Genomic DNA, 25115 nt, shown 5'->3' with positions numbered 1-25115 from the left:
GTTTAGCTACACTCTGGGCACTGGGTTTGGTGCCCAACTGCAAAGAGGACCTTTAGAAGTTCCAAAGGCAGGATTGGAACCTACCTAGTGGTTCTATGATAGAGGTATGTACAAAGGAACCCAGAGAAGACTTCCTGGAAGAGGAAGTTTTCACAGATAAGGAGAAATTTTTTAAGAAGGAAAAGGGAAAGAGTATGTAGAGAGAACAGCCTGTGCAAAAGTGTGGCTCTGTGAAGAAGCCTGACATGTTCCAGGAAAGGTGACCATTCCTATTGTACTGCAGCAGTTGGGTGTAGGGACATAATGCAAGAACAGAAAATACAGAGGCAAACTGGAGTCAGATACTGAAGAGAGGTATGTGGCGTATTATGAAATTGACATTTGATCTCATAGAGTAGACAAAGGGAGCCATTGAAGGGGTATTGATGATTTAAAAAAAACTACATTACTTATGTTTTAGAAACATATGTCTATAAAACAATTTAAAAATAAATTGGAAGGGACAAAGACTGAGGACAAGGATACTGTTGCAATCTTCCAGGCTAGAGACGGTGTAGGCTTGAACTGTGGTAGTGAAAATGAAGACAGAGATATCTTAAAGATAGGATCGAAGATTTCATGACAAACTGAGTATAGAGGGTGGCTCTGAAGTTTCTGGTGTGGCTCTATGGGTAGATAGGATGAAAAACATAGGAAGGCTACTCTTTGGGGACAATATAAGTCATGTTTGGGGCACTTATATTTGAGATGCCTGCAAGACAGTGGTAATGTCTGGCAAGTGGGAAATATAGATGTGTATTCCAGAAGATCATTGAAGGGACTGGAGCTCATCAACACATGGGGTGACAAATGAGGTGATTCTCAGGGTAAATGTGAAAAATTAAAAGAGAGCTGAGAATGAAGCATGGTGACACCCACGTTTAGAAGAAAGGCAAGCTATGACAAGGAGCCAACCAGAGACTGAATAGGAGTCATCAGATAAGAGGTGAATGTGTGAGACTCCAGGAAGAAGGTATCATGGGCAAGAGAGTTTTAAAAGAACTTCAAAAAGAAGGGTATGGCCAGCAGTAACCGTAAAAAATGAAAAGAGGGGCACCTGGGTGGCTCTGTCTGTTGAGTGTCTGACTCTTGGTTTTGGCTCAGGTCATGATCACAGGGTCATGGGACTGAGCTCCACGTTGGGCTCCATGCTGAGCGTGGAGCCTGCTTGAGATTCTCTCTCTTTCCCTCTGCCCCCTCCCCTGCTCACATACTCACTCTCTCTCTCTCTCTCTCTCTCTCTCTCTCTCAAATAAAAAAATAAGGGGCACCCGGGTGGCTCAGTTGGTTGAGTGTCTGACTGTAGCCCAGGTCATGATCTCACAGTTTGTGAGTTCAAGCCCTGTGTCGGGCTCTGTGCTGACAGCTCGGAGCCTGGAGCCTGCTTCAGATTCTGTGTCTCCCTCTCTCTCTGCCCCATCCCCACTCATGCTCTGTCTTGTCTGTCTTAAAAATAAATAAAACATTAAAAAAATAAATAAAAAATAAAAAAAATTTAAAAAAAGTCTTTAAAGAAAATGAGAATCCAACATCATTAAGAGGTGGAGGGAGAGCTGCTTCATCCACTCCAAGAAAGTGCAGATAATTTGGGGGACAGTGGGAGTAAAGTTGCCTGAGTTTATGCCAGATGGCTGTATTTTCTCTGTGAAATAGGAGTTAAGGTCACTTCTGGAAGGGTAGATAGAGGAAGTGGGTCAGAGGCTTGAGAAGAGAAGGAAGTTTGGCGTAGGTGTTTCAGGACATGGAAAAGGGAGGCAATCAGAGTGGATTAGATCCCAGCTCCAAGTTTCTAACCATTTTATCTGGGGGGGGGGGGTTGTCATCTGTGGGCATTCCTGTCTTGCTAATGCTCAGGTTGACGGCAAATCCAGGTGGAAACTCACCAGTATCTCCCTGTGTCTCTATATTTTCTCTCTTACAGTCAGGACAAGACGGGTCATCCCAGCGACCTACACCCACCCGCATTCCTATGTCAAAAGGTATGAAAGCAGGAAAGCCAGTAGTGGCAGCCCCAGGAGCAGGAAATCTGACCAAATTCGAGCCTCGAGCTGAGACTCAGTCTATGAAAATAGAGCTGAAGAAATCGGCAGCCGGCAGCGCTACCTCTCTTGGAGGGGGGAAGGGCTGAGGGCAGTGGCTGAGGGGGTATGTTGTGCAGATGCTACTGCTGCCGTGAAAACGGACCTTCGTCTGTTTGTGCCAACTCTCTACATGTACTAACAAGTTTTAAATATCTTGTTTATAAAATAATCGACTAATAGCCATGTGTGTTTCCTATTTTGTAAATTTGTTTTGATGCTAGAGAAAAGAACTAACCAGCAGAACTACAGTTTGCTGTGTGCTTTGTTGAGGATGCTGGGCCTGAGGCAGGGCCTGACTTCTAGTCCCATTTTTGCTTCTAGAAAGTGGACCCACCAGTTAATCCATCTGAGCCTCAGTCTCTTTGTCAGTAAGATATGTGAGCTGGATCTCATCATCTCCAAAGACAGATCCCATATTTCCTAATTGTAAATCAGATTTAATAGGCCTATCTCCACAATAATTGATTTTTCAGAAATTCTATTATGAAATAGGAAATAGTTTAACAATTGTCATTTGCCTCTATCAGATCCCGAATTTGCTTCATGTGCTGGAAAAAACACCTCCTAGCTCTCACAGGGCCTGGACCTCTAAAGTTTTGCAAAACTAAAGCCTCTGGGATGATTTCAGGAAATAATTTGAATATGAAATAAAATGAAAATGAAATATGGAATCCTAAAAACAGAGTTTTACTTATTTGTGTGTGTCTGTGTGTACTAAAGAGGTTTTGGCCATCTCCAAAACATTCCCAGAATTTTAGAAATGATAATTTTAGAACCACTAATGTCAAACTCATGCTCTATTCAAGTGTGCAATTGATTTAAATTGTGGAGCAGTTTGAATAGAGCTGCCAAATGGCCCTTCTATCCATTACAACCTCAACAGAGGTTGTAATGGATAGAAAATAGAAGAAAGTAATTGTGATACACTAATGCCAAGAAAAAAAAAATGACATCATGCACAGCTTAATTGAATTCAAATATTTTCCTCAGTTGAATGTGGACTTTACTTGCAAATATAGAACCAGTTCATGATTGTGGTGTGTATGTGTGTGTGTGTGTGTGTGTGTGTGTGTGGTGTGATGAAATGAATTATTATTCCTGTCAGTTTTACTTATATTTGTATTATTTTCATTAATTTCAAGCATGTTTTAATAAGCATGAAACTGTGTGAATGCAAAATGCCAGGTGTCTTTGTGAGAGGATTAACCATGTTATTAAAGTGGACATTGTGCTTCCTGGTCAAATAACCACAAATGAGCTCAAGGCTAATAATCCGCAGCTTAGCATCTGAGGTCTCATGTAGGCAGCACCTTTGCCAAAATTTTTAAGCCAATTGAGTGAACTTTATAAAAATACAATAACTATAAAGTTACAGGTTGTTATTTTTCCACTTCTGAATTGTGAGGGTTCCAAAATTATTTGTATAGTCCCTGCTGTTGATATTTGGGGAAAGATAGATTTTTTTAAAAAAGATATTTGATTAGCTTTTATCATTAAATCATCATGCTTCATAATAAAGAGGCTCTTCTTTGAGTTCTTTCCATACCAATTTCCTATCTCTTGCAGAACTTGGACTTGAATTGTATATGATGGCGGTAGATGCCTCACAGAATTCATACATTTTTTTAATGTTTATTTATTTTGAGAGAGAGAGAGCACAAGCGGGAGAGGAGCAGAGAGAAAGAGAGGGAGAGAGAGAGAGAGAATCTGCACTGTCAGCACAGAGCCCAACATGGGGCTTGATCCCACAACCCTGGATCACGACCAGAGCCAAAATCAAGAGTCGGATGCGTAACTGACTAAGCCACCCAGGTGCCCCCATATTCTTTTTAATCAGGTATCTTATTGCCTGTAGCTTATCAGTTCTCAGCATATGTATTAAAAGATGTTGAGTAACCATACTAACATGCCATAATAATGGGATTTCAAGGTAGCAGGAGAGAGACTGAGAAAAATGATTTTATAAAATGAGATTTTGAGGGGCACCTGGGTGGCTCGGTTGGTTAAAGGTCTGACTCTTGATATTTGCTCAGGTTATGATCTCATGGTTCCTGAGACCCAGCCCCTGGTGGCCTCCACACTGACAGCACAGTGTGGAGCTTGCTTGGGATGATTCTCTCTCTACTTCTCTCTCTCTGCCCCTCTCCTGCTTGCACACTCAAGCCTTCTTTCTCTCTCAAAGTAAATAAATAAACTTTAAAAAATGTGATTTTTGGGGGGCGCCTGGGTGGCTCAGTCGATTAAGCGTCCGACTTCAGCTCAGGTCATGAACTCGCGGTTTGTGAGTTCGAGTCCCGCGTCGGGCTCTGTGCTGATAGTTCAGAGCCTGGAGCCTGCCTCAGATTCTTTGTCTCCCTCTTTCTCTGCCCCTCCCCCACTCATGCTCTGTCTCTCTCTGTCTCAGAAATAAACAAACATTAACAAAAAAATTTTTAATGTAATTTTTAACAAGTTTAAACAAGATATCTTTCCATTTCCAATACTGACTTGTATTTTCTTAAAAGGAAATTTTCCCCTTTTATAAAGTGCACAACCACCCCTTTGAGGAAAGAAAAAAAGGATATTCACTCTTTTTTGAAATGCTTCTTTGGCATTTAGGGTATTTAGTGTTACTGTGAACAAATGGTGTCAAAAATGAAAACTGAGACATTATATTACTTCTGACTCTACCTGTCATTCTCCAATGATTTTTATTATAATCTATTGTCACCGATGCTGTTTTTTGCTTTTACCCACTCATACCATGCTTATTTCATTCCTGCCTATTTCATTCCTGCCTGGAAGTCCATACCTGCCATCTGCAGGGAGAGTGCCCTGAAAGGCTTAGCAGTGCAGGTACAGGATGTTTATACATCTGGATGCTGGAATAGAGTCATCTACAAAGTACAACTGCTAGGAAAACTTGGCAGAACAGCACATTCACTTTTAAGAAATGGTAAAGAGCAGCCATGGCAGTGTTTCTTCGTAATTTTATTTTATTTATTTTTTTAATGTTTACTTATTTTTGAGAGAGAGAGAGGAGGGGCAGAGAGAGAGAGAGAGAGAGAGAGAGAGAGAGAGAGACAGGGAGACACAGAATCCGAAGCAGGCTCCAGGAGCCTGACGTGGGGCTTGAACTCACAAACCATGAGACCATGACCTGAGCCGGAGTCAGACGCTTAACCGACTGAGTCACCCAGGCGCCCCTATTTTAGAACCAATTAGTCTACATTTATTGGATAGCTTTGTTTTCTGTTTTTTTTTTTTTTAATTTTTTTTTTAACGTTTTATTTCTTTTTGAGACAGAGAGAGACAGAGCATGAATGGGGGAGGGGCAGAGAGGGAGACACAGAATCGGAAGCAGGCTCCAGGCTCTGAGCCATCAGCCCAGAGCCCGACGTGGGGTTCGAACTCACCGACCGCGAGATCGTGACCTGAGCTGAAGTCGGACGCTTAACCGACTGAACCACCCAGGCGCCCCAGGATAGCTTTGTTTTAAGCCACATATTAGAAATGAAATCCACTGAGAATAGGAAGTAGAGGATTAAATGCACTCCAATTCCAGCTTCCATTTGTGAGGATAACGTTTTTACAGTGCAACTTGATGGGCTTTTATAAGAATGAATGGGATTAAAAGGTTAGAGTCTTTTCCCTGTCCTGGAACACAGTATTGTTCCAGGGCCTCACCAAGGCTGCTGTGTACAGCTGCTGTGCAGGTCCCACCCTAGGGATGGAGGGAGTGTGATGGCTCCCCCTGGGGTTGTGCAGGGCACAATCTGCACAGCTACACAGGAAGCACTGGTCTTTCCCTCCAGAGAATAGTTTTTATGGGTTGACTATTTCAGCACGCTATGATGGTGGCCATTTAGCATGCATGGTATAGGAAATGTTCCTGGGGCGCCTGCGTGGTTCAATCCATTGGGCATCAGGCTTCGGCTCAGGTCATGATCTTGCAGTTCGTGGGTCCGAGCCCTGTGTCGGGCTCTATGTTGACAGCGCAGAACCTGGAACCTGCTTCAGATTCTGTGTCTCCCTCTCTCTGACCCTCCCCTGCTTGTGCTCTGTCTCTCTCTCTCTCTCTCTCAAAAATAAACATTAAAAAAAATTTTTTTAAAGACATGTTCCTGTATGGGACATGGCCCTAAGGGTATTTATCATTTCTTGAAAATGACCTTTCTGTCTAGGTCACTTGCTTAAACAGACTCATTCAGTTTCTGCTGGTAATTTTGTTACATTTTCAGTGAGGGCAAGTTAATGGGTAGCAACCAGACTCCAGAGGTTTTAGCGTATTCATTAACAGCAGGTCTTACTAGATCTCTTACTTGAATGTCTTCAAGAAAGAAGTGAAAGAATGGCTTTGATGTGTCATGTGGGAAGAGTACAGTTGCAGGGAAATGAAAACATATCCAAGAATATAAGATGTACAAAGATTTGAATTTCTCATTTCCTCATAGGTTAAGAACACTGAGGAAAGCATGAGACTTCCCTGATCAGAAAAACCCAGGGATGTTAGATAAGAAGACTGCGCTTATGTGGGAGGTTGGAGGGCAGAGAGAAGGATGGACACAGAGGGGGCTTCCCAGTAAACAGGAGCACACAATTCCAAATTTTCCCCAACCCAGATGGAATTCAGGGTTTCCCCTCCACAACCTCCTCTAGGGTTTCATTGTTGGTTATGTCCTCATCCTCTGCTGTTTCAGTTTCTCCTTTTTACCTGCTACTTCCGCACAGGATATAAATATGCTCTGGACTCTTCCATTGGAGCACAATTCTTCCTTCAGCCATGCAGTCCTCTATAGCTGTTGCCCTGTCTCCTTTCTGCCCAGTTAAGCCACAGACCAAACACTCAACCTTTTCTGCCTCCACCTCCACATTTCCATTTATTCCTTAACTCTTTTTTTTAATTAATTAATTTATTTTGAGAAACAGGGAGAGAGAGAGAGAGAGAGAGAGGAGAGAGAGAGAGCAGGGGAGGGGCAAAGAGAGAGGGAGAGAGAGAATCCCAAGCAGGCTTTGCACTGTCAGCGCAGAGCCTGAAGTGGGGCTTGAACTCATGAACTGTGAGATCATGACCTGGGCTGAAATCAAGCATTGGACGCTTAACTGACAGAGCCACCAGGTGCTCCAACTCCTTTAAAATTTTTTTAAAAGTTTATTTATTTATTTTGAGAGAGAGAGAGAGAGAGAATGAGCTGGGGAGGAGCAGAAAGAGAAGGGGACAAGGGATCAAAGCAGGCTCTGTGCTGACTGTGGAGAGCCCAACACAGGGCTTGAACTCACTAAACTGTAAGATCACGACCTGAGCTGAAGTCTGATGCTTAACTGACTGAGCCACCCAGGTGTCCCTCTTTTAAAAATTTTACTAGTATAATTCATATACAGGGGCACCTGGGTTACTCAGTTGGTTAAGCATCTGACTTGATTTCGGCTCAAGTCATGATCTCACAGTGTATGGGTTCCAGCTCTGTGCTGACAGAGAGGAGCCTGCTTGGGATTCTCCCTCTCCTTCTCTCTCTGCACCTCCTCCACTCACTTGAGTGCATACTCTCTCTCTCTCTCTCTCTCTCAAAAACAAATAAACATTTAAAAAAAGGTAATTCATATACAAGGTTAAACTATCAGCACTAAAAGAAAATTAAAACCATTCTTCCTTATCTCACTCCCCTTTTCCCTCAGTTTTACTCCCTGGAAAACATCATTTCTAACTCTTACCTGTTTTTCTGGTGTTTATCTACATATTTCTAAATAATATACTTGTATTCTTTGTCAATTTAGACATTATTTTCTGTCTTTCCATTATTGCTTTGATGGTTGAGGATGCTCTCATATGTCACCTCTGTCCCTTTTCCCCATCCTCCCAGTATGATTACAACACGAATTTTTTGATAAATTATCAGTCAGCATTTATATGTTTATGTATTTATATGTTTGCAGTGTAAATTTAAACACTGTTCCCTGTTGGGGCAACTGACTGGCAGAACTCATGACTCTTGATCTCAGGGTTGTGAGTTTGAGCCCCATGTTGGGTGTAGAGATTGCCTAAAAATAAAATCTTTAAATAAATAAATAAATATTGTTCCCTGGTGAGGCATATAGTATACTATGCTTGTGTTTCCTTTCTCTTGCCACTTTTCACCCATCAATAGGATAATTATTTTAATTTTTCATCTACTTTGTTTTCTATGTATCTATCTTTTTTTTAAATGCTCCTATAGATCTGCCAAACATCTATCAATGATTTTTCCAAACACTTAAACACATAAGTTTCTTAATTTTGCCTTGGGGCTTTCCTAGTTCAGCCCGTTAGTTTCCTAGTTTAGCTCTCTGCTTCCCTACTTAGCCTTGGATTGGTCACACTCTAGGCCAGGTTATGCTATTGTCCTATTGTTCTTTTGCCTAAATTGAATCCTGTTTCCTGCATTTTTTCTAAGCATTTTGCTTACACGTCTATCTGCATATCTATCTATTGAAGTACGGTTGATCCTTGAAAAATATAGGAGTTAATGGCATTGACCTCTAGTGCAGTGTAACTTTTGACTCCCCAGAAACTTAATTACTAATAGCCTACAGTTGGCTGGAAGCCTTACCAATTGCATAACCAGTCAATTAATACATATTTCATATGTTACATGTATTATATATCGTATCCTTACAATAAGAGACAAGAAAATATTAAGAAAATCATAAGGAAGATCAAATACATTTATAGTATTGTACTGTATTTATGAACAAAAATACACATAGAAGTGGACCTGCACAGTTTAAACTTGTATTGATCAAGGGTCAACTGTACATCTTCCAGTAGTTTTTGAAGAAAAAAAAATCCCTCGGTAACCTTCTTGGGGCAGGCTACATGTATTCTGGGAATAGATCAGGGAAGGTGAGATGAAGAATCTCACAGTAAAGTGTGCAAACATTTTTATTCCCTTGCATTTAGTCTATGCTTCTCTTCATATGCGTAGGTCTAGAACTTCCTGGGTTAGTTTTTTGTTCTTTGTTTTTTGGTTTTTGGTTTTTTTCCTAGAAAAATAAACCTTGGGTTCTGGTCAGGTGACTAAGACATCTAATCTCTTTTGGTTCTCCTTTCATCTCTCTGACCACTCCACCTCAGTCTCTTTTTCTGGCTCCTTATTTTATGCATACAATCTAAATGTCATTGTTTTCCTTATCTCTCCCAATTTCCTACAATACATGCTCATTCTGGTTATTTTATGCACTCCCATGGCTTCAGTTAATCACCCATATGTTGATGGCTACCAATCCTCTATCTCCAAATGCTTATCCAACATTGTACTATATATCTCCAAGTTAATTTGTTTGGAAACAATTCTTGGGGTACCTGCGTGGCTCATTTGGTTGAGTGTCCATCTTCAGTTCAGGTCATGATCTCATGGTTCATTAATTCAAGCCCCCCATCAGACTTGATGCTCTCAGTGAGGAACCTGCTATGGATCCTCTGTCCCCCTCTTTTTCTGCTCCTCCCCTGCTTGAGCGAGCTCTCTCTCTCTCAAAAATAACTAAACCTTAAAAAAAAAAAAAAAAAAGCAATTCTCAACACCTCCTCCATCCTTCTTCCAAGTCTTCTTCTCCTTACTATTCTGCATTTCAGCAGATATCCACTGATCCACTCAGTCGCCCACACAAGAAACCTGGTAGCCATTCTAGCCTTCTTCTCCTACATCCATCAAGTAGACTCATTCAGCAAGTCTCTCACAGTCTGATCCCCTATCACTTCTATCAGCTGGACTCACATCTCCATTTCCCCTGCTACTGCCTAAGTTGAGGTTTTAATTACTTCTCATCTGGATTCCTCCAATGTGCCCCTAACTGGTCTCAAAATCTCTAGCTTCAAAACTCTCAGATTCATTTTTCATTTTGTTTTCCAAAGTTCAAGTTGATCATATCACTCCTCTATTTGAAAACCCTTCAAAGGCTCCTCATTACCTAAAGAACACAATGCCAACAACTCCATATGGCCCTTGAGGCTCTCTGCGACCCGGCTCTATCCCTCCCTGATCTTTGAGCATCCCTCCCCTTCCCTTTCCCTTGCCTGGACTCCTGTTCCCCAGCTGGACAGAATGGCTTATATACCAGGCCAGTCCACCTTTCCTTGACTTGTTCAATTTGTCCCTTCTCCCTACTTTTCCTTCTGGGGGTTGTGGCCATCTCTGTTTAAAATTTCTTTTAAAAACATTGCCTCTACTAGAAAGACAAGCCATTATTTCAGAATCTAACCTGGGTTTTAAAGCCTGTCCACTTCGTAAAAAACTTGGCACTTTACTGTAGAGAAAGAAAACCAGAAGTTGAAGGATGGCTGGAAGTTGCAGAAGAAAGAGGTGTTCTCGCTTCCTGCCTTTGTCTGCAACGCAAACCTGTGAGAATGTGGAGGGTCCTGACAAATCATGCGTGAGAACATGGACATAAAGAGATGGTGAAATTAGAGGAAATTCAGGTACTGCCATTCTGGGTAGTGTGAGTTATGTCTATTTCCCTTCAAAGTCATGATAGGCCCATAATGGGTGCAGAACAGCCAGGGATCCTGGACTGGGGAGTTGTCATCTCTGAAGCCATCACACTACATGTGGAGAACTTAGGAGCACTGAGAGCTTTCTCACATAGACAGATACTTGAATGAATTACAAGTTGCTCTTTCCTCACCCTCTTGAACTCTCCCAGAGGCACATGAAAGACACTTCTGGGAAGAGAAATTTTCAGGTGATTTGTCACGCTCTTCAGGTTCACGAAGGACCTTCTAAAATAGGTCAGGAGAGGCTCTTGTTTTAAAGGACCAAACAACATTACCAATAGGCAGGATTTAGATTTAGGATAGATATTAAGGTGAACACCCAGAGAAAGTGGATTGCTGAACAATGGACTAGATACCTGATATAGACCTGAAAACCTGGAGATCAGAGTAAGGTTGTGTGACCTTTGGCAAATTGCCTTACTTTAGCTTATGGTTTAACATTTAGCTATAACCATTTATGATTCTGGCATTCCTCCTTATAGTCAAATGATAGGCTTCACTATTTAGCAAGCAACTTAAAACATTTTACCATAGCACTTTTCCTAAGAACTAATAAATAATTGCTTATCTGGTAAATGTAGTTTTGGCCTTTCTACTTGTGCTAATGTTATATATGTATGATAGAATTGCAAAATCAAGTGCTGGTAATAGTGGAACCAGACTTTAGAGGTCAAGAAGATAATTATCTCTATGATTAAAGATGGAAACAAAATCAAAACCAAGAACAAAACAAAAAAATTCCAAGGTTTAGAGGCATCCAACCATCTTATTAGTGATGGTGCCAGGTTTTCTGTGCATTATTCATTATTTCATACGAGAAACAACCTCAGGTGAGCGAAGTATGTTTTCATATGTAGACTAAAACATCCACACTCACTAGGCCAAAATAATATGGCCAAAGGATTCTGAGATATTGAGATAGCTATGTAGAAGCTGTATGTGTCAAAGTTTCCATAACAGTACTTTGATAAATATTGTTGTCCTTATCTAAAAAGCACAGGCCATTCCCAAGTTTCACATATAATATTATTTTCTATGCTATTCTGTGACCAGCCATAGACTGAGATCAACCTAGGCATTTAGCATTTGTGTCCAAAAAGGTAGAACATAAGCAATCTTAACTCAAATGCTTAACTATTTTCCACCATTGAACTTTGACTTATAGTTAATGTTATATGTGAGATAATTATTTCCAATTTACTTGTATCTAGAAATAGTAAACTATGTGAGAGATAAGGGTTAAGTTGCCTAAAAAAGAAGTTACCAGTCATAACTGATATTGGTAACTCTGCAACTGGAGAGGTAAGGGGATGGTTTGGGCTGATGATGGAGTGGGAAATGTTTTGGAAGGAAGCAAATAAACTATTAGATGGTTGAGAAACCCCAAGGGAGTGTATTTCATCTGGTTCAAAAGTTTCCTCAAGCAAATGACAGAACTGATTAGCGGAAGTATTTTTAATTAGCTGAGCTGAATCCAAAAGAAAAGAAGGAATACAAGTCCAAGTCAACAGAGGAAGTTTATTGGACTTCCTATTTAAAACAGATGTTTTCTCAGAACTCTGATTAATTTCTGAATGTGATAATAACAGGAATGAATACTGAAATAGTTTATTAAAATGAGAACCTTAAAAGAAAACAATATCTAGGCACTTTAGAAAACAATATCTAAAAGGTCTAGGACATTTTTTAGGTGAATAAATCACTCTGCAGACAGCATGTTAAAGCTGGTGTTGGGTCCTAGTGGAGAGGAAGAACAGCACAGCCCTAAGCCTGTGCATTGCCCTTTAGGCAGAGCCCACAGGGAGTAGGGAGCCATGAAACAAGGGAAACAGGCCATAAGCCAGCCAAACTGAAGCAAAATCCAAGAGGAAATGTTTTCTGTAGTAATTTGGTGTGCAGTTTCCTGTGGATAAAGCAGCCCTCCTTTGCAGAGAGAAAGTCCTGCTATAAATTGAACTTCTGTCTTAGTCTTTAGTGTGTGAACTTAGAGGCTATCTATTAAAGTGATCTTGTCTCATTTACTAGAATAGACTTTTAAAATTCAGAGCTCAAGTGTCCCCTTGCAGAGAGTTTGGCAGAGTATAAACATATGTACTGCTTGGGAGGAAGACATTGACTTTCCAGGGAATACATCTTTCCTACTCCACAGCCAAGGAGCTCTCCTGGGAAGAATCAAACTTGCAATTTTTTGCCATGTTGCCACACTCTAGCACTCAAGAGAGAGTCTCCCCCAAACTTCTCCCCAAATCCCATCTTGCATATATAACTTTGGATCTCAAGTCATTTGGCTGGCCAGTAGTTTGGGATTACCACCCAAGGAGCATGAAGAGTAAGATCAAGTGTAATTAGGAATTGATAATATGTTGAACTTCCTTTCCATGGACATCATCTAATAGCTGGTGTGTTCATGTTATGAATTCATGTTATTGTGAAACATCTTTTCACAATAATATCATAATTACAAATAATGTATTAATGTGTTACCTGAGAACACATCAAGATAACACTTGAAAGAAACATACAGAGGAAAGTGTCTGTAAGGGCTTTTGGTAAACTGTTAATGTCAAAAATACATAAAAATCCAATGTCCCCATGTGTGTATGCTGATTAAGATTTACAGTTTTCTCCTTCTTCCAATTAGGAAAAAGGAAATGATGTTATTAACTGTTGGCACATCAGAAGGCCCTAAATTTACGTACTTTGCTATTTTGAGTTTGCGATAGAAGTAGAAATTAACTATGGCCTTTGGTCTCAACCTGTCTATTATATTCTCTACAAATTACTAATGTCAGAAAAATGTGTCTGTAAAAAGAGAAACCTTATTGAAGAATTATACCTGATTTTACTCAGGTTACTTCAGAGGCCCCAAATGACCTGTATTTGGGTCTAATTCTGAGATGAAATGAAGACAAGCAGGAAATGGAATAAGATTTGTTCACTGACTTTGTAACTTCAGTAAAATTTATATCATTATTTTATTGTACTGAACCATAAAAAAAGCCAAGGAAAGACTTGAAACTCTGTCCTTTAAAAAAAAAAACCGTAAATAATGGCATCATCCCTAAAGCATTTTTTTTTTTTTTTTTTTTTTTTTTTTTTTTTTTGCTGACAACCAAGGACTCTGTATGCACCAGATAGTTTTGCTGTGTAATGAGTCACCTCAAAATCTACTGGCTTAAAGCAACATTTCTTTTTAAAGTTTATTTATTTATTTTGAGAGAGAGAGAGAGAGAGAACATGGGAGAGGCAGAAAGAGAGAGAGAGAGAGGGAGAAGTAACATGTTTTTATCTCTCACAATTTGCTGTAGTGGCAGGGTGATTATTTTCTGAGTCAGTTTACAGACTTGGGGAAAACAGATAATAAGCAGATGTAGATTTAATAAATATGTTTAGTACATTTCAATTCATAGAGCTTCTATTATATAGATATTTTTTCACTATCTCTAGAAACAAGATGAACTGTTTTCATGTGTATAAAACAAAATAACTTGGGCTTGATTGTATTCCTTTAAATAAAGCTTATGTATATAAAAATAAAATATCCTCTTTTATTATTAAAGTAGAATAAAATAAACTGTTACTTAGCATTGTCAAGTATTTTTAAGATAGTCGTTTTAGAAAGCAGACTGATTAATAGCGTTAGTATATATATCATGCGGGATTGTTAGTTTGCTAATTTAAATGTAATAATAAAATGTAATGGTCCAACCAAGACATTGTTTCTTCTATGTATGGACCCTTTTGCCATATGTATTTTCACCAATTACTGAAAATTCCGAATTCTGAAAATTCTAATTCTGCAAAGCTATTATTATGATGAGGATTGCACACTCAAGGTGAGAGAAGGTATTCTAGTAACACAAAATATTTACACTGCAAAGGACTTTAGTGATGATCTCTAATACCCTCATTTTGTGGTGAGGAAACAAAGACATGCCCGTTCTAAATCACATCTAGGATAATAACAATTCTGGATTTCACTCTTTTAAATTTAAGTTCTCCATGCTTTCCTAAGGGAGGAAAATGGATACTTTAATTCTTTTAATGGATTCTTTAATGGATACTTTAATTCTTTTAGGGAGACTTGAGATCTGTCTTTTCACTCTTTGAAAACTACAGAAATTTTAAAAAGGAAAAAGTGTTGAGTGAGAAATAGAATTTGAACCTTAGATCCTGATTTTTTACTGCATAGTATTTTAACTAGTGCTTTTAGTTTTTGGATGAAGATTTCAATATATTTTTAGGCATTGAAAAAATTTAGAGATAGAGCAATTTTCCAATGAGAAAAATGAGATGATTTTTAAGGGTTTCTCATTGTGAAAAATCATATGTGGGTCTTAAAAGCATTACAAAGCCTTCATTGCTAAATATTATTAAATATATAAAACTTTTATTGATTTCGTTCTACTTTGCTTTCCCATCTGTTTTATCCCAAATTCAAATCGAAAGGTTGAGGGAAGGAATGGGAATATCTCCATCTAGTGGTCAGCATGAAGTCAAGTTAATAAAATCAAATTAAACTTTTTGACAAAGGATCCTCCACTGTATATAATTAGCACAAATCTATAGGTCTATGATATAATGTGCTTTAATTAATGTTTACTTAGATGTTAACTACTTAAGTAAAAATAAAATGTAAATATTAATTATTTGATATTAAAGTGAAAATAATAGATGAAAATGTCCTTGTCATTGACTAACCCTGACATTAGTTTCTAAGCTTACCACACTGCCATATGCTGACAGGGAGGTATTACATATTTCAGGTGAAGGAACCATTTGAAGCTTAGTTATTTCTTTGCTCTGTTCTTTTTTTTTTTTTTTTTTAATTTTTTTTTCAACGTTTTTTATCTATTTTTGGGACAGAGAGAGACAAAGCATGAACGCGGGAGGGGCAGAGAGAGAGGGAGACACAGAATCAGAAGCAGGCTCCAGGCTCTGAGCCATCAGCCCAGAGCCCGACGCGGGGCTCGAACTCACGGACCGCGAGATCGTGACCTGAGCCGAAGTCGGACGCTTAACCGACTGCGCCACCCAGGCGCCCCTCTTTGCTCTGTTCTTTATAATCTCAGCAAATGGCAGGACTCTCTCTCATTTTGATCACTTATATAGTTCCATGCTTAGCACAGCGATGGACACATAGTAGTGCCTAATAAGCAATCCTTGGGGGCACCTGGGTGGCTCAGTTGGTTGAGCGTCTGACTTCAGCTCACACACCCATAACATGGCTGGTACTATCTCAAGCTATTTTTTTTTTTACCCTTATAAGAATGAATCTAGATTTAAAAGCATATACATAACTTTGCAAAAAGAAGTAGTCCAAGACAAATGTGAGTTGTCTGTGTTTAGTGACTTCTTAGGAGTAATGACTATTTCCTTATTAAAACTCAAATCCACACACATAAAAAAAGAAGTAAAAAATATGTGAATATTGCTCAGATTAGAAAGAGTATGGGGGTGCCTGGGTGGCTCAGTTCGTGGAGAGTCCAACTTTAGCTCATGATCTTGCAGTTCATGAGTTCGAGTCCTGTGTAGGGTTCTGTCCTTACAGCTCAGAGCCTGGAGACTGCTTCAGATTCTGTGTTTCCCTCTCTCTCTGCCCCTCCCCCACTCACACTCTGTCTCTCTTCCTCTCAAAAATAAGTAAACATTACAAAAAAAAAAAAAAGAAGAAAACGTATGGCTAGAGGAGTATAGTTATTTCTGGAAAATAGTCTAGCTTCCCAGCATGGGGCTTATATGCAGTAATTAATATCTTTGTGTTCAGTTCTTTCCTGGGGGTAAAATCAACCTAATATTATTAGAATATTAGACATAGTTTCTAAAAGGCTTTGAGAATTTTGGAGGTAAAGCACATATGTCAATATAAAGAAATTACCCAAGACTAGTAAAGAACTGCAGGAGAAGCTATTGGGCTCATGTATCTGTTTTTGTTTGTTTTGTTGTTTAACATCTAGTCTTTAAGTGAGATAATGTAGAATTGATCCCACATAAACTACTGAGTTTTCAGTTTAATTGAAAATACTGTCTTTCTTCTCTTTATAGAAAGCATCGTCATTCACCAGTTACGAATGAACTCCAGATGAAATGGTAAACCAAGCACATACTGGGTGTGTGTACTTCCTCTGAATCCCTGTTGAATGAATAGTATTTCTACAGCCCTTCATCATCACTAAGGTCCTCTGTGCTACTGATCACTACTGGGAATAATTTTCTACTTCCAGTGATTTTTTTTTTGAAGATATAATGTAAAAGCTGAAAATGGCATTGCTGATAATATGAAAATAGGTAGCCAGAGCAATTCACTCTTTGTGTCAAAATAAATTTCTCTGCCTTTTGTAAAGCTTTCAGGTCCATGGGCACATGCTATGTAATTTATTTTTATAATATACTCTGTAATGTGATTTTTTTCCTAAAGTGTTTCCTTTTTCGTAGTCTATGGCACATATACCTGTAGAATACACTGTCAGTTATTCAAAGTATTGGTACTGGTGCATTCAAAATGGAAACCTATAATTATTTTCCTTTATCAATTTGTTATTTTTCTGAAGGAAAAGAAAGTACAACACTCTATATATTTCCTGGGGTAAATTCAAAACATAAAATAGAAGCAGGAGATTCTAGAAGAGATTTTATTATTGCCGTACAATACTGTGTCTGATCATGGCTCCACAGTAATAACGCTGATTTAAGAGTTTAATTTTAAACACCTAGAGCCAGTTTTAAAAGTTGCTCTTTCTAGTGTTCTGTGCCAAAACCCCTGGATGAATTGAATTTCATACGGAACAAATTAATAAAAGGAGATATGTAAGTTTAACCAGTAAGCGTTATGGGAATTGCTTTGACTGACAGTTCAATTATATTTCTGTTTTCATTATTTGCTTATATATACAAGACTTATATTAAGGACTGTGATATCAAGATATTTCTCACAGTCTGCCCAAATGAAAGCCCGAAAAATAAAAAATGACCTAGGTAATGTCTGCATCTTTTAAAAAAATGGTAAGAGAAATCTCATGATAGATAACATTTTTTCTTCTCGATAGGTAGGATTTAGATATTTTTTCATAACTGCATATAGGTTGCAGAATATATTCTTTAAAGATAAAAGCACAATGTGCTTTACTCAAATCTCAGTGTCAGAGCTGCTGTCGAATTTAGGTTTATGGAAAAATGTGCATCTAAAGTCTACTTGAAACCCTAATAACAAAGGTTTTTAAAAAAAGACTTTGCTAACGTGGATATGTTTTCAATAAGGTGTTTAAAAAGATAACTTTAAAGGTAAATGAAGAATTGACATACTAGTTTCTGAATGTAGAAATCATATATCATGTAACTCTACTGAGATTAAAGAAAGAATGCTTCCCAGTGTCACATGAATACCTAAAAACCACGCAAACAACACTGTTGGCTCATTTCTCTGGTTGACAGGTTGTATCCAGGTTATAAGCCCATAGAGGTGAGTCCACAATGAGTCCCTGGAATAGAAAAATTAATTTGACTTCTTCCCCCTAGGTACCTTTGGAAGGTTTTAAGGTATACTTTGTGGAATTAGCAATCATATTTGGTAGATATTATAAATTAAATTATATTTTATGTAAAATTAGTTTGATTTTTGTAAGTAAAAGAAATGCTATGGTAGGCTTGTCCTAGCTTGAATGATTGTGAAAGTATCACATATCCTTCAGAGCTTTTGATTAACGATTAAGCAAACTAGAGTGTGTATGTGTGAAGATTTTAAAAACTGTTGCTAGGAATTTTGTTTTCTGAAAATGTTTCTGAACTGTAAAGGCATTTTCAATTAGAAAAGGGTTTTATCTTGTATTGTTATCTTTTTTTGACACACAGTTACCTATTTGCCCATGGTTATACTTCTGATGGCAAAATATTCTGATATATCACAAATTAGCATTTGAAGCAATAACTTTTTCTCAACTTGCAGGAATTTTATTAAGCTAACAGTGAAAAGGCTAGAGAATGAGACTACCTCTGGAATTTAAAATATTACAAGTAATTCACTTGGATCTGAAGTTTTAATTTCTCTTGACTTTATAATAAAATTTGGTACTTGCGATGCAAAGTATGGTGGTGCGATCAGAGTCACTTAGATGGATGCTGAGACCTTTTCTGCTCATGCTGTGATCAAGTCCTCTGTGCAAACCTAAATGGAATCTGAGTGACAGATGAGTAAAACTAATAAAAATTAATACAAAAATTGTTCTGAAATAAAAAAATATTAAAAATTAACAGAAAAGTGAAACCACCAACTAGTTGTATCCTTATCTAATGAATAAACAAATAAGATCATAAATAGTCTTATCCCAATATCCACATCCAATTGAAAAAATTGCCTCCACGTGCAACCCTGGAACCATCCTAGACTCACATAATTTCTATATCTTTCATTGTAAGTAAATCTCCAATCATCAATATGAAAGATAATCAGTTTTGAATGGAAGAATTGTATTTTCTGAAATGATTCCAGTTTAAAGTGCAACAATTGAACTACCCATTATTTTACCCCCTTTTTTTTGATAAGAGCATTTTTTGAGGTATCTTCTGTAGAGATTTTTTGAGGTATGTTCTGCAGACAGTGGATAAATTTTCCAGATGATAGATGCCTAGAATGTTCACAAAACGTGAAGAATTAATTGTCTCTTAGGACAACCATAAAAAAAAAATTCATGATGTGGAATACCTAGCTTAAGCATTAAAAAAGACACTAGCACTATTGAAATAATTCACAGGTTCTAAAAACCAGTAGTAGAGCAAGAGTAAATGTTGGATCAGACAAAATGACAGACAATATTTTGATAATATCAGACAATATTTTGTCAATATTTTGACAATTTCAGACAATATTTTGTTCTTTCTCTTTTTGCTGTGGTTGAATTTTCCTGGAAGTGAATAAAAAACAGCAAAAGTTGGGTGTGTTATGAATCTGATGAGGAACAATTCTAAAATAACAACAATGCAAAATGGAAGTTAAAAAAATCCCACAACTGGCACCTGAGGCATACAACCCGCCTTGGACTCCAGTGCTAAGATCCTGCTAAAGATACTAATTAGAAGGCAAAGAGGAAAACAATAAAAATTATTGTAATAAATTCATAAAAATTAGGAAATTTTCCTGAAATTAATTAGTGTTTAGTGACCACTAATATTTTATTGTCTTACATTGTCAACATTTACTCCATAACTATATGATAACATAGGGAAACATATGATACATAGGGAAAATGTTATAGATTAATAAATTTGAATAGAAATGTTTATAGGTGTCATCACATAATACATTTATTTTTTGGTGTTGTTTTTTCATTTATATCGTTTAGGTAATTTTGCCTTACCATTCACAGATTTTGTTATTTTTACCAGTGCAGATTGTATTTATTTAGATTTTGTTTAAAAAATATCAGATGTCAGCCTCTCCATTGTAAGAGGCTTACATTGTGATCAGATATTCTTACAAGTCTTGCAGTTTAATTAATGGATTTACGAAAGCAAAAAAGTGCATTGAAAAATTTTGGTGTTACATTATATTTTCACAGCATTATCAATTTTGTCTCCTTTAAGTTTTAGTAAGTACATGAGAAGTTTGTTATTTTTCACTCCAGCCAAGTGAATTTATGGGTATCTACTTGTCTTTTATATGAATGTAATATCTTGCTTTCAGTTCTTCAAAGGTTATTGAAATTATTTAGCCAACTAAGGTGTTCTCTTTGTGTCATTTCCAAAGTCAACCATGTTTATCCAAGTCTCACTAGAGAGTGAGAAAAAGAATAATTGTGATATAAAAACATTGTGCAATATTCTTTTTTGAGTTGGAACATAATATTCGTAAAATTAAAATCATTTAAAATGAGGATTCAACCTTCACCTTATTTTTATTTAAAATTATTTGCTTTAAGATAGTTTTCACTTCTGCATTTCATGTTTTCTTAAAAATATGTTTTTCACTGTGAATAAGCAGAAGTGGTACAGCAGATCTGCCAAAATGAGATACTTTTCCTCTGAGTTACATCATAGTCTGATTCTTTAGTAAGATGAAAACTGCAAGACACCAAGAGATGGAACTGGTTATAGGGTTTCCCTCAGCCCTTTATCCTCATCAAATGCAATGCCAGTCAGTATTCAGATTTTCCTCTACTACTTTCTGCTGTCAATCTGAAGGTAGATTGCTCAGTAGAGCAAATGCTCCTGAGGTTTTGCCAGCAATCCATAGCCCCTCTTCCAGAGAGGCAGTTGGGTAATGCTTTCAGCAAGGTGGGCCAGGGGGACAGTGGGGCTATTCTCCGGCCCCTTTTATTGTGTCAGAAATGGTGGTCTGTAGCCAATCTCTACTTATCTTTGCCTTATTTGGAACAAAGGAATGGTTTTCTCCTGTTTATTATTTAAAGATCAAAAAAGCAGGCAAGGATGATGTCTAAACAAAGATGCTTTCTATAGGAAAGTTGCAGATGTTAGGGGTCTTACCCAAAAAGCAGCTCTGTGGCCCCTTTTTGGAGGAGTGGAGCCCTTTGGTGCACATAGTTTAAGAGCACTGGCCAAAAGTCGTCGTCTGTTTATTTCGTGACTTCCCAGGAGAAGGAAGGTCTCAAGCTTTCTACCATATTTGCTTAAATAAATTTGTTCCCCTCGAGCCCTGGGCTAGAGTTACTTTTTTGTTTTTAACTGTTTATTTTTGAGAGAGAGAAAGCAAGAGCAGGGGAGGGGTAGAAGGAGGGAGACATAGGATCCAAATTGGGCTCCGTGCTAACAGCAGGGAACCCAACATGGGGCTTTAACTCATTAACCTTGAGTGAGATTGTGACCTGAGCCAAAGTCAGAAGCTCAACCGACTGAGCCACCCAGGTGCCACTAAAGTCACTCTTAATGAGCACCAGCCTATTCTCCTGTACACAGAAACTGGAACAAGTTCCCCGGGCTCCATGCATGTTGGAAATAGGGTACATTGCATCATACTTGTTTTCTTTTTTTTGCATATCATTAAAATTTACTTTTGAAATTTGTATTTAACAGTATCCCACGGAACCTATAAAAGATGTCAAGCTTTGAGACCTCCCCTCAATTCCCTTTGAGATCAACCCTCACTGACTGCACAGTTCCAGGGATAGCTACCTGATCCACAGATAATGGTTGGGTCCCAGTTCCCTGGAGTTCCCAGATAACTTTTTTTTTTTTTTTTAAAGATAATCAGTCCTTCTTTAATTTCCCCTGGAATTATCTTCAGCATTTTCCAGAGATAAGCATCTCTAAGAAGAAAATATTTTTTTCCTTTCTCTTCAGTAGTCCATTTTCCCATTCTTATATTGCCTTATATTGACTGGTATTGGTGTACAAAGTTATTCTCCAGTTGGCCTGTAAGCTTCTTAAAGACAGAACTTGCATACTCCTCATAGTGAATCTAAGATACTGTATAAATGTTTGCAAAGGGCAATATAATTCCTTCTAGGGAGAGGCCTTTTCCCACTTTTCTTCCAGATGCTCTATCTCCTTTTCCCCAATCTTTACAGACCTTTTCCATGACTATCATCATTCTCATTTTTGGCTTCTGGCTCCTAGGACACATTTCTTTCTCCTCTTTGACAGCAGGATATATTTAGTCAAAGTGGCAGGGTGTTTTGTAGGCACCCAATTACTTACTTAACCCCAAAGGGTTGCTCCTCTAGGAGTAGTACCTTAGCCAAAGTATTCTGTGCCAGATCTTCCTTACCAAATTATTCTGCCTGCTGATCCTTCCCTTGTAGAAACCTCTGTGCCCACTGAAGGTTTTAGATGCAGAGTTTAGATGCAGAGTATTAAACAAGACTCTCCATCACTGATCTTAAGGGAAGATAGGCTCTCTGCAAAGACAAAGGGCTTTCATCTTATCAGACTACCATATGGCCTATGCCATTTTAACAAGAAAAGTGTGTTCAGTCATTTTCAATTCACAAAGAGGCCAAGCATTCGTTCCCACATGGAGCGTCATTGCAAGTAGGTAAGTGGCACAAATGGACTACATAAGCTAACAGAGTATTTCCCCAAAATGGAGGGTACCAGAAATCTTGGTTTCCAGGGAAACAACCTAAGCCCCTGAGAAAAAGCACATGATCAGCTAGGGTATGGAGTCCTGCAAATCATTAATAATGAGTGTAGTATAAGGTTCAACTTTCTCTATGTTCTTTTATTTTTGATCCTATTCTTTCCTGCATGGAGAGCCATAATGTCACTCAGGCCTTAGGACCCACTTTAACAGTTTAACAGTCCTCACAGTTTAACTTTTGACATCACAAAGAGGATGAGGTATGGCATCTCCTGTAACTCCTTGTGCATACATCCTATATGGCACTGACCTCTGTATTTTTCAGTTGTTTGTTGCCAAGATGTCTCTTCCCCTAAAATGTGAGTTGAGCATAGGTCAGGTTAGTTCAATAGGATTTACTGAATACCTTTAAGACCTTGGCATTTTTCCAGGTGCTGTAAATATCGAGACAAATAAAAAGTCTCTGACCTTGAGCAGCTTATTATCTAATAGCAAAGACAGACAAAAACATATTTTTCTGTACTACAGTTAAGTGCAAGAATAGAGGTATGTACAAGTTGCCTTGAACTCAGAGAGAAACTCTTAGCTTAGCCATAGGGACAAAGAAAGACTCCTCAAATTGGCTACTATCTTGCATCTTGAAGGATGAGTAGGAATTAGTTAGCAAGGCCGCTTCAGCAGAAGTGGGGTCTGAAGTGGGGGAGCAATAGGTTGGACAGGTTAGGAATTGAAGACAGTGAGTACAGATTCTTCTCAGAAGATTCAGTGAAAATAAAAAATGTTGTGAACAGTCTGTTGAACCCCTACCTTGTCCCTCACCATGCACTGGTCAGAGGGAGGTCCTAGGAAGTCTTGGCTATTTGTTGTCATAAATATTTAGTTCCACTGACAAAAAAAATTGTTTCACTTCTCAGCCTCAATAGAAGTTGACTTCCACATTTAAGTTAATTTTGTGAAAGTCATCCTTCAAAAATATGTTAGAGCTATTTTAAAGAAGTGACCCAAGTGTTTAAAAAAACAAATAATAATGAAATGCCTGCTAATTCTCCCTCCCCTCAGACTTCCCATAATTTAAAACCTGGAAAAACAGAAAAATGTAGTTATGTCTAAAAATAGTCCAAACATGATTTGTAAGAGGTTTTTTAATTTATTTTTGAGAGAGGGACAGAGCACGAGTTGGGGAGGGGCAGAGAGAGAGGGAGAGACAAAATCCGAAGCAGGCTCCAGGGCGACTGAACCACACAGGCAGCCCAAGAAGTTAAACATTTCCCCCCTATCTTTCTATTCTCATGGAGTAATAAGTCTCTTCCTTCTTTTGACTCTCTCCTTTAAAAACTAATTTCACTATTATACATATAACATCTGTCAGTTGGCCGCCAACTGAGAGATGGTAATGTCATATTTGAAGGAAAGACCTTATCTATAATTGATGGCACCTATTGGAAAATATATCCCATGGGATGTAATCAACTGAGAGAGTCTATACAGTGGAAGTCATAAAGTCTAAAATCTTACTAGGGTTATATTTTTTCATTTAAATAAAGTGTGGAATTATGAGAAATGAAACCTTATTTCCTTCCCTAAACAAAGTTCTTAGGCTGTCTACTCTTTCTTCTAATGAGACTAACCATTAAAATATTTTGTTTGACTGTGTTTCTGACTACTATGATTATTATTCATGAACTTGCAAAAGCTTTCAGCACAATGACCTCAGGCTAACCAGATCTCTCAGTGTGAAAACAAAAGAATTTTCTTAAATGCCTAACTGAAAACGTTTAATAAATACACAACAAAAAAGGCAGGAAGAAGTCAACTTTAAAAGTAGTAATTTTTCAGTGTCAGTTGGAATCAATTTCTGATGCAATAAATATAACACTAATTTATTTTACAAATTCTATATGATCTTTTTCCTAAAAATCTTATCAATTACGAATGAATATTTAGTCCCACCAAAGTTCTCTAAAGTAAGCTGCCATTAACTGAATAGAAAAAAAATTTTTTTGCTTCAAAAATAAACAAGCAAAAATACTACACAGTCACTAAAAACAATTCAAACCACTTCTAGTCTCTAAGAACTTTCTCTTAAATTCATGCTGGTAAAAATTATAGCACATTTCTTAGGTCTCTTTAACTTGAGGTCTTGGAACATTGTTATGCTACACATGGGAATGAAATGGCTTAAATATGGCTAGAAGCTAGAGAGCTAAAGCAGACTCAAATACTCAAAAGAGTCTAATGAGCAAATCTGGCACTTTGGCTAAAAACAGTAAGAAGCCCAGTTTCAGTTTCCTCTTAATTCTTTAAATTACTCAATAATTATTCAATATTTTTTACCTTAATGTTTCTGGTTAACTAGTTCAGTAACTTGAACAGAGCAATTGAGCTAAAAAAAAAATATTATAAAACTACCCTGCCAAAGGCTATTTACATACATCTTTTCAGATCATGGGGTTTGACTGCT

The 25115-nt window shown here is 37.9% G+C and overlaps 1 protein-coding gene across 12 annotated transcripts in view; it reads left to right on the top strand.

Annotated features, from left to right (window-relative positions):
* Window positions 1–16969, top strand: part of FILIP1 (filamin A interacting protein 1) — a 296630-nt gene extending 279661 nt beyond the window's left edge. For 10 of the 12 annotated variants that reach the window (XM_042986682.1, XM_042986679.1, XM_042986683.1 and 7 more), the window contains one exon: window positions 1961–2786. In XM_042986682.1, coding sequence (XP_042842616.1) covers window positions 1961–2167 — 207 coding nt within the window. In that variant the 3' untranslated portion in view covers window positions 2168–2786. Of the gene's footprint in view, window positions 1–1960; window positions 2787–16671 lie in introns of those variants that run through there. The other 2 variants (XM_042986689.1, XM_042986688.1) reach the window with 2 other exon arrangements.
* Window positions 16970–25115: the final 8146 nt, after the last annotated feature.

This window comes from Panthera tigris, chromosome B2 (assembly GCF_018350195.1).
Source record: "Panthera tigris isolate Pti1 chromosome B2, P.tigris_Pti1_mat1.1, whole genome shotgun sequence".
NCBI lineage: Eukaryota > Metazoa > Chordata > Mammalia > Carnivora > Felidae > Panthera > Panthera tigris.
This window is presented reverse-complemented; position numbering and strand designations above follow the sequence as displayed.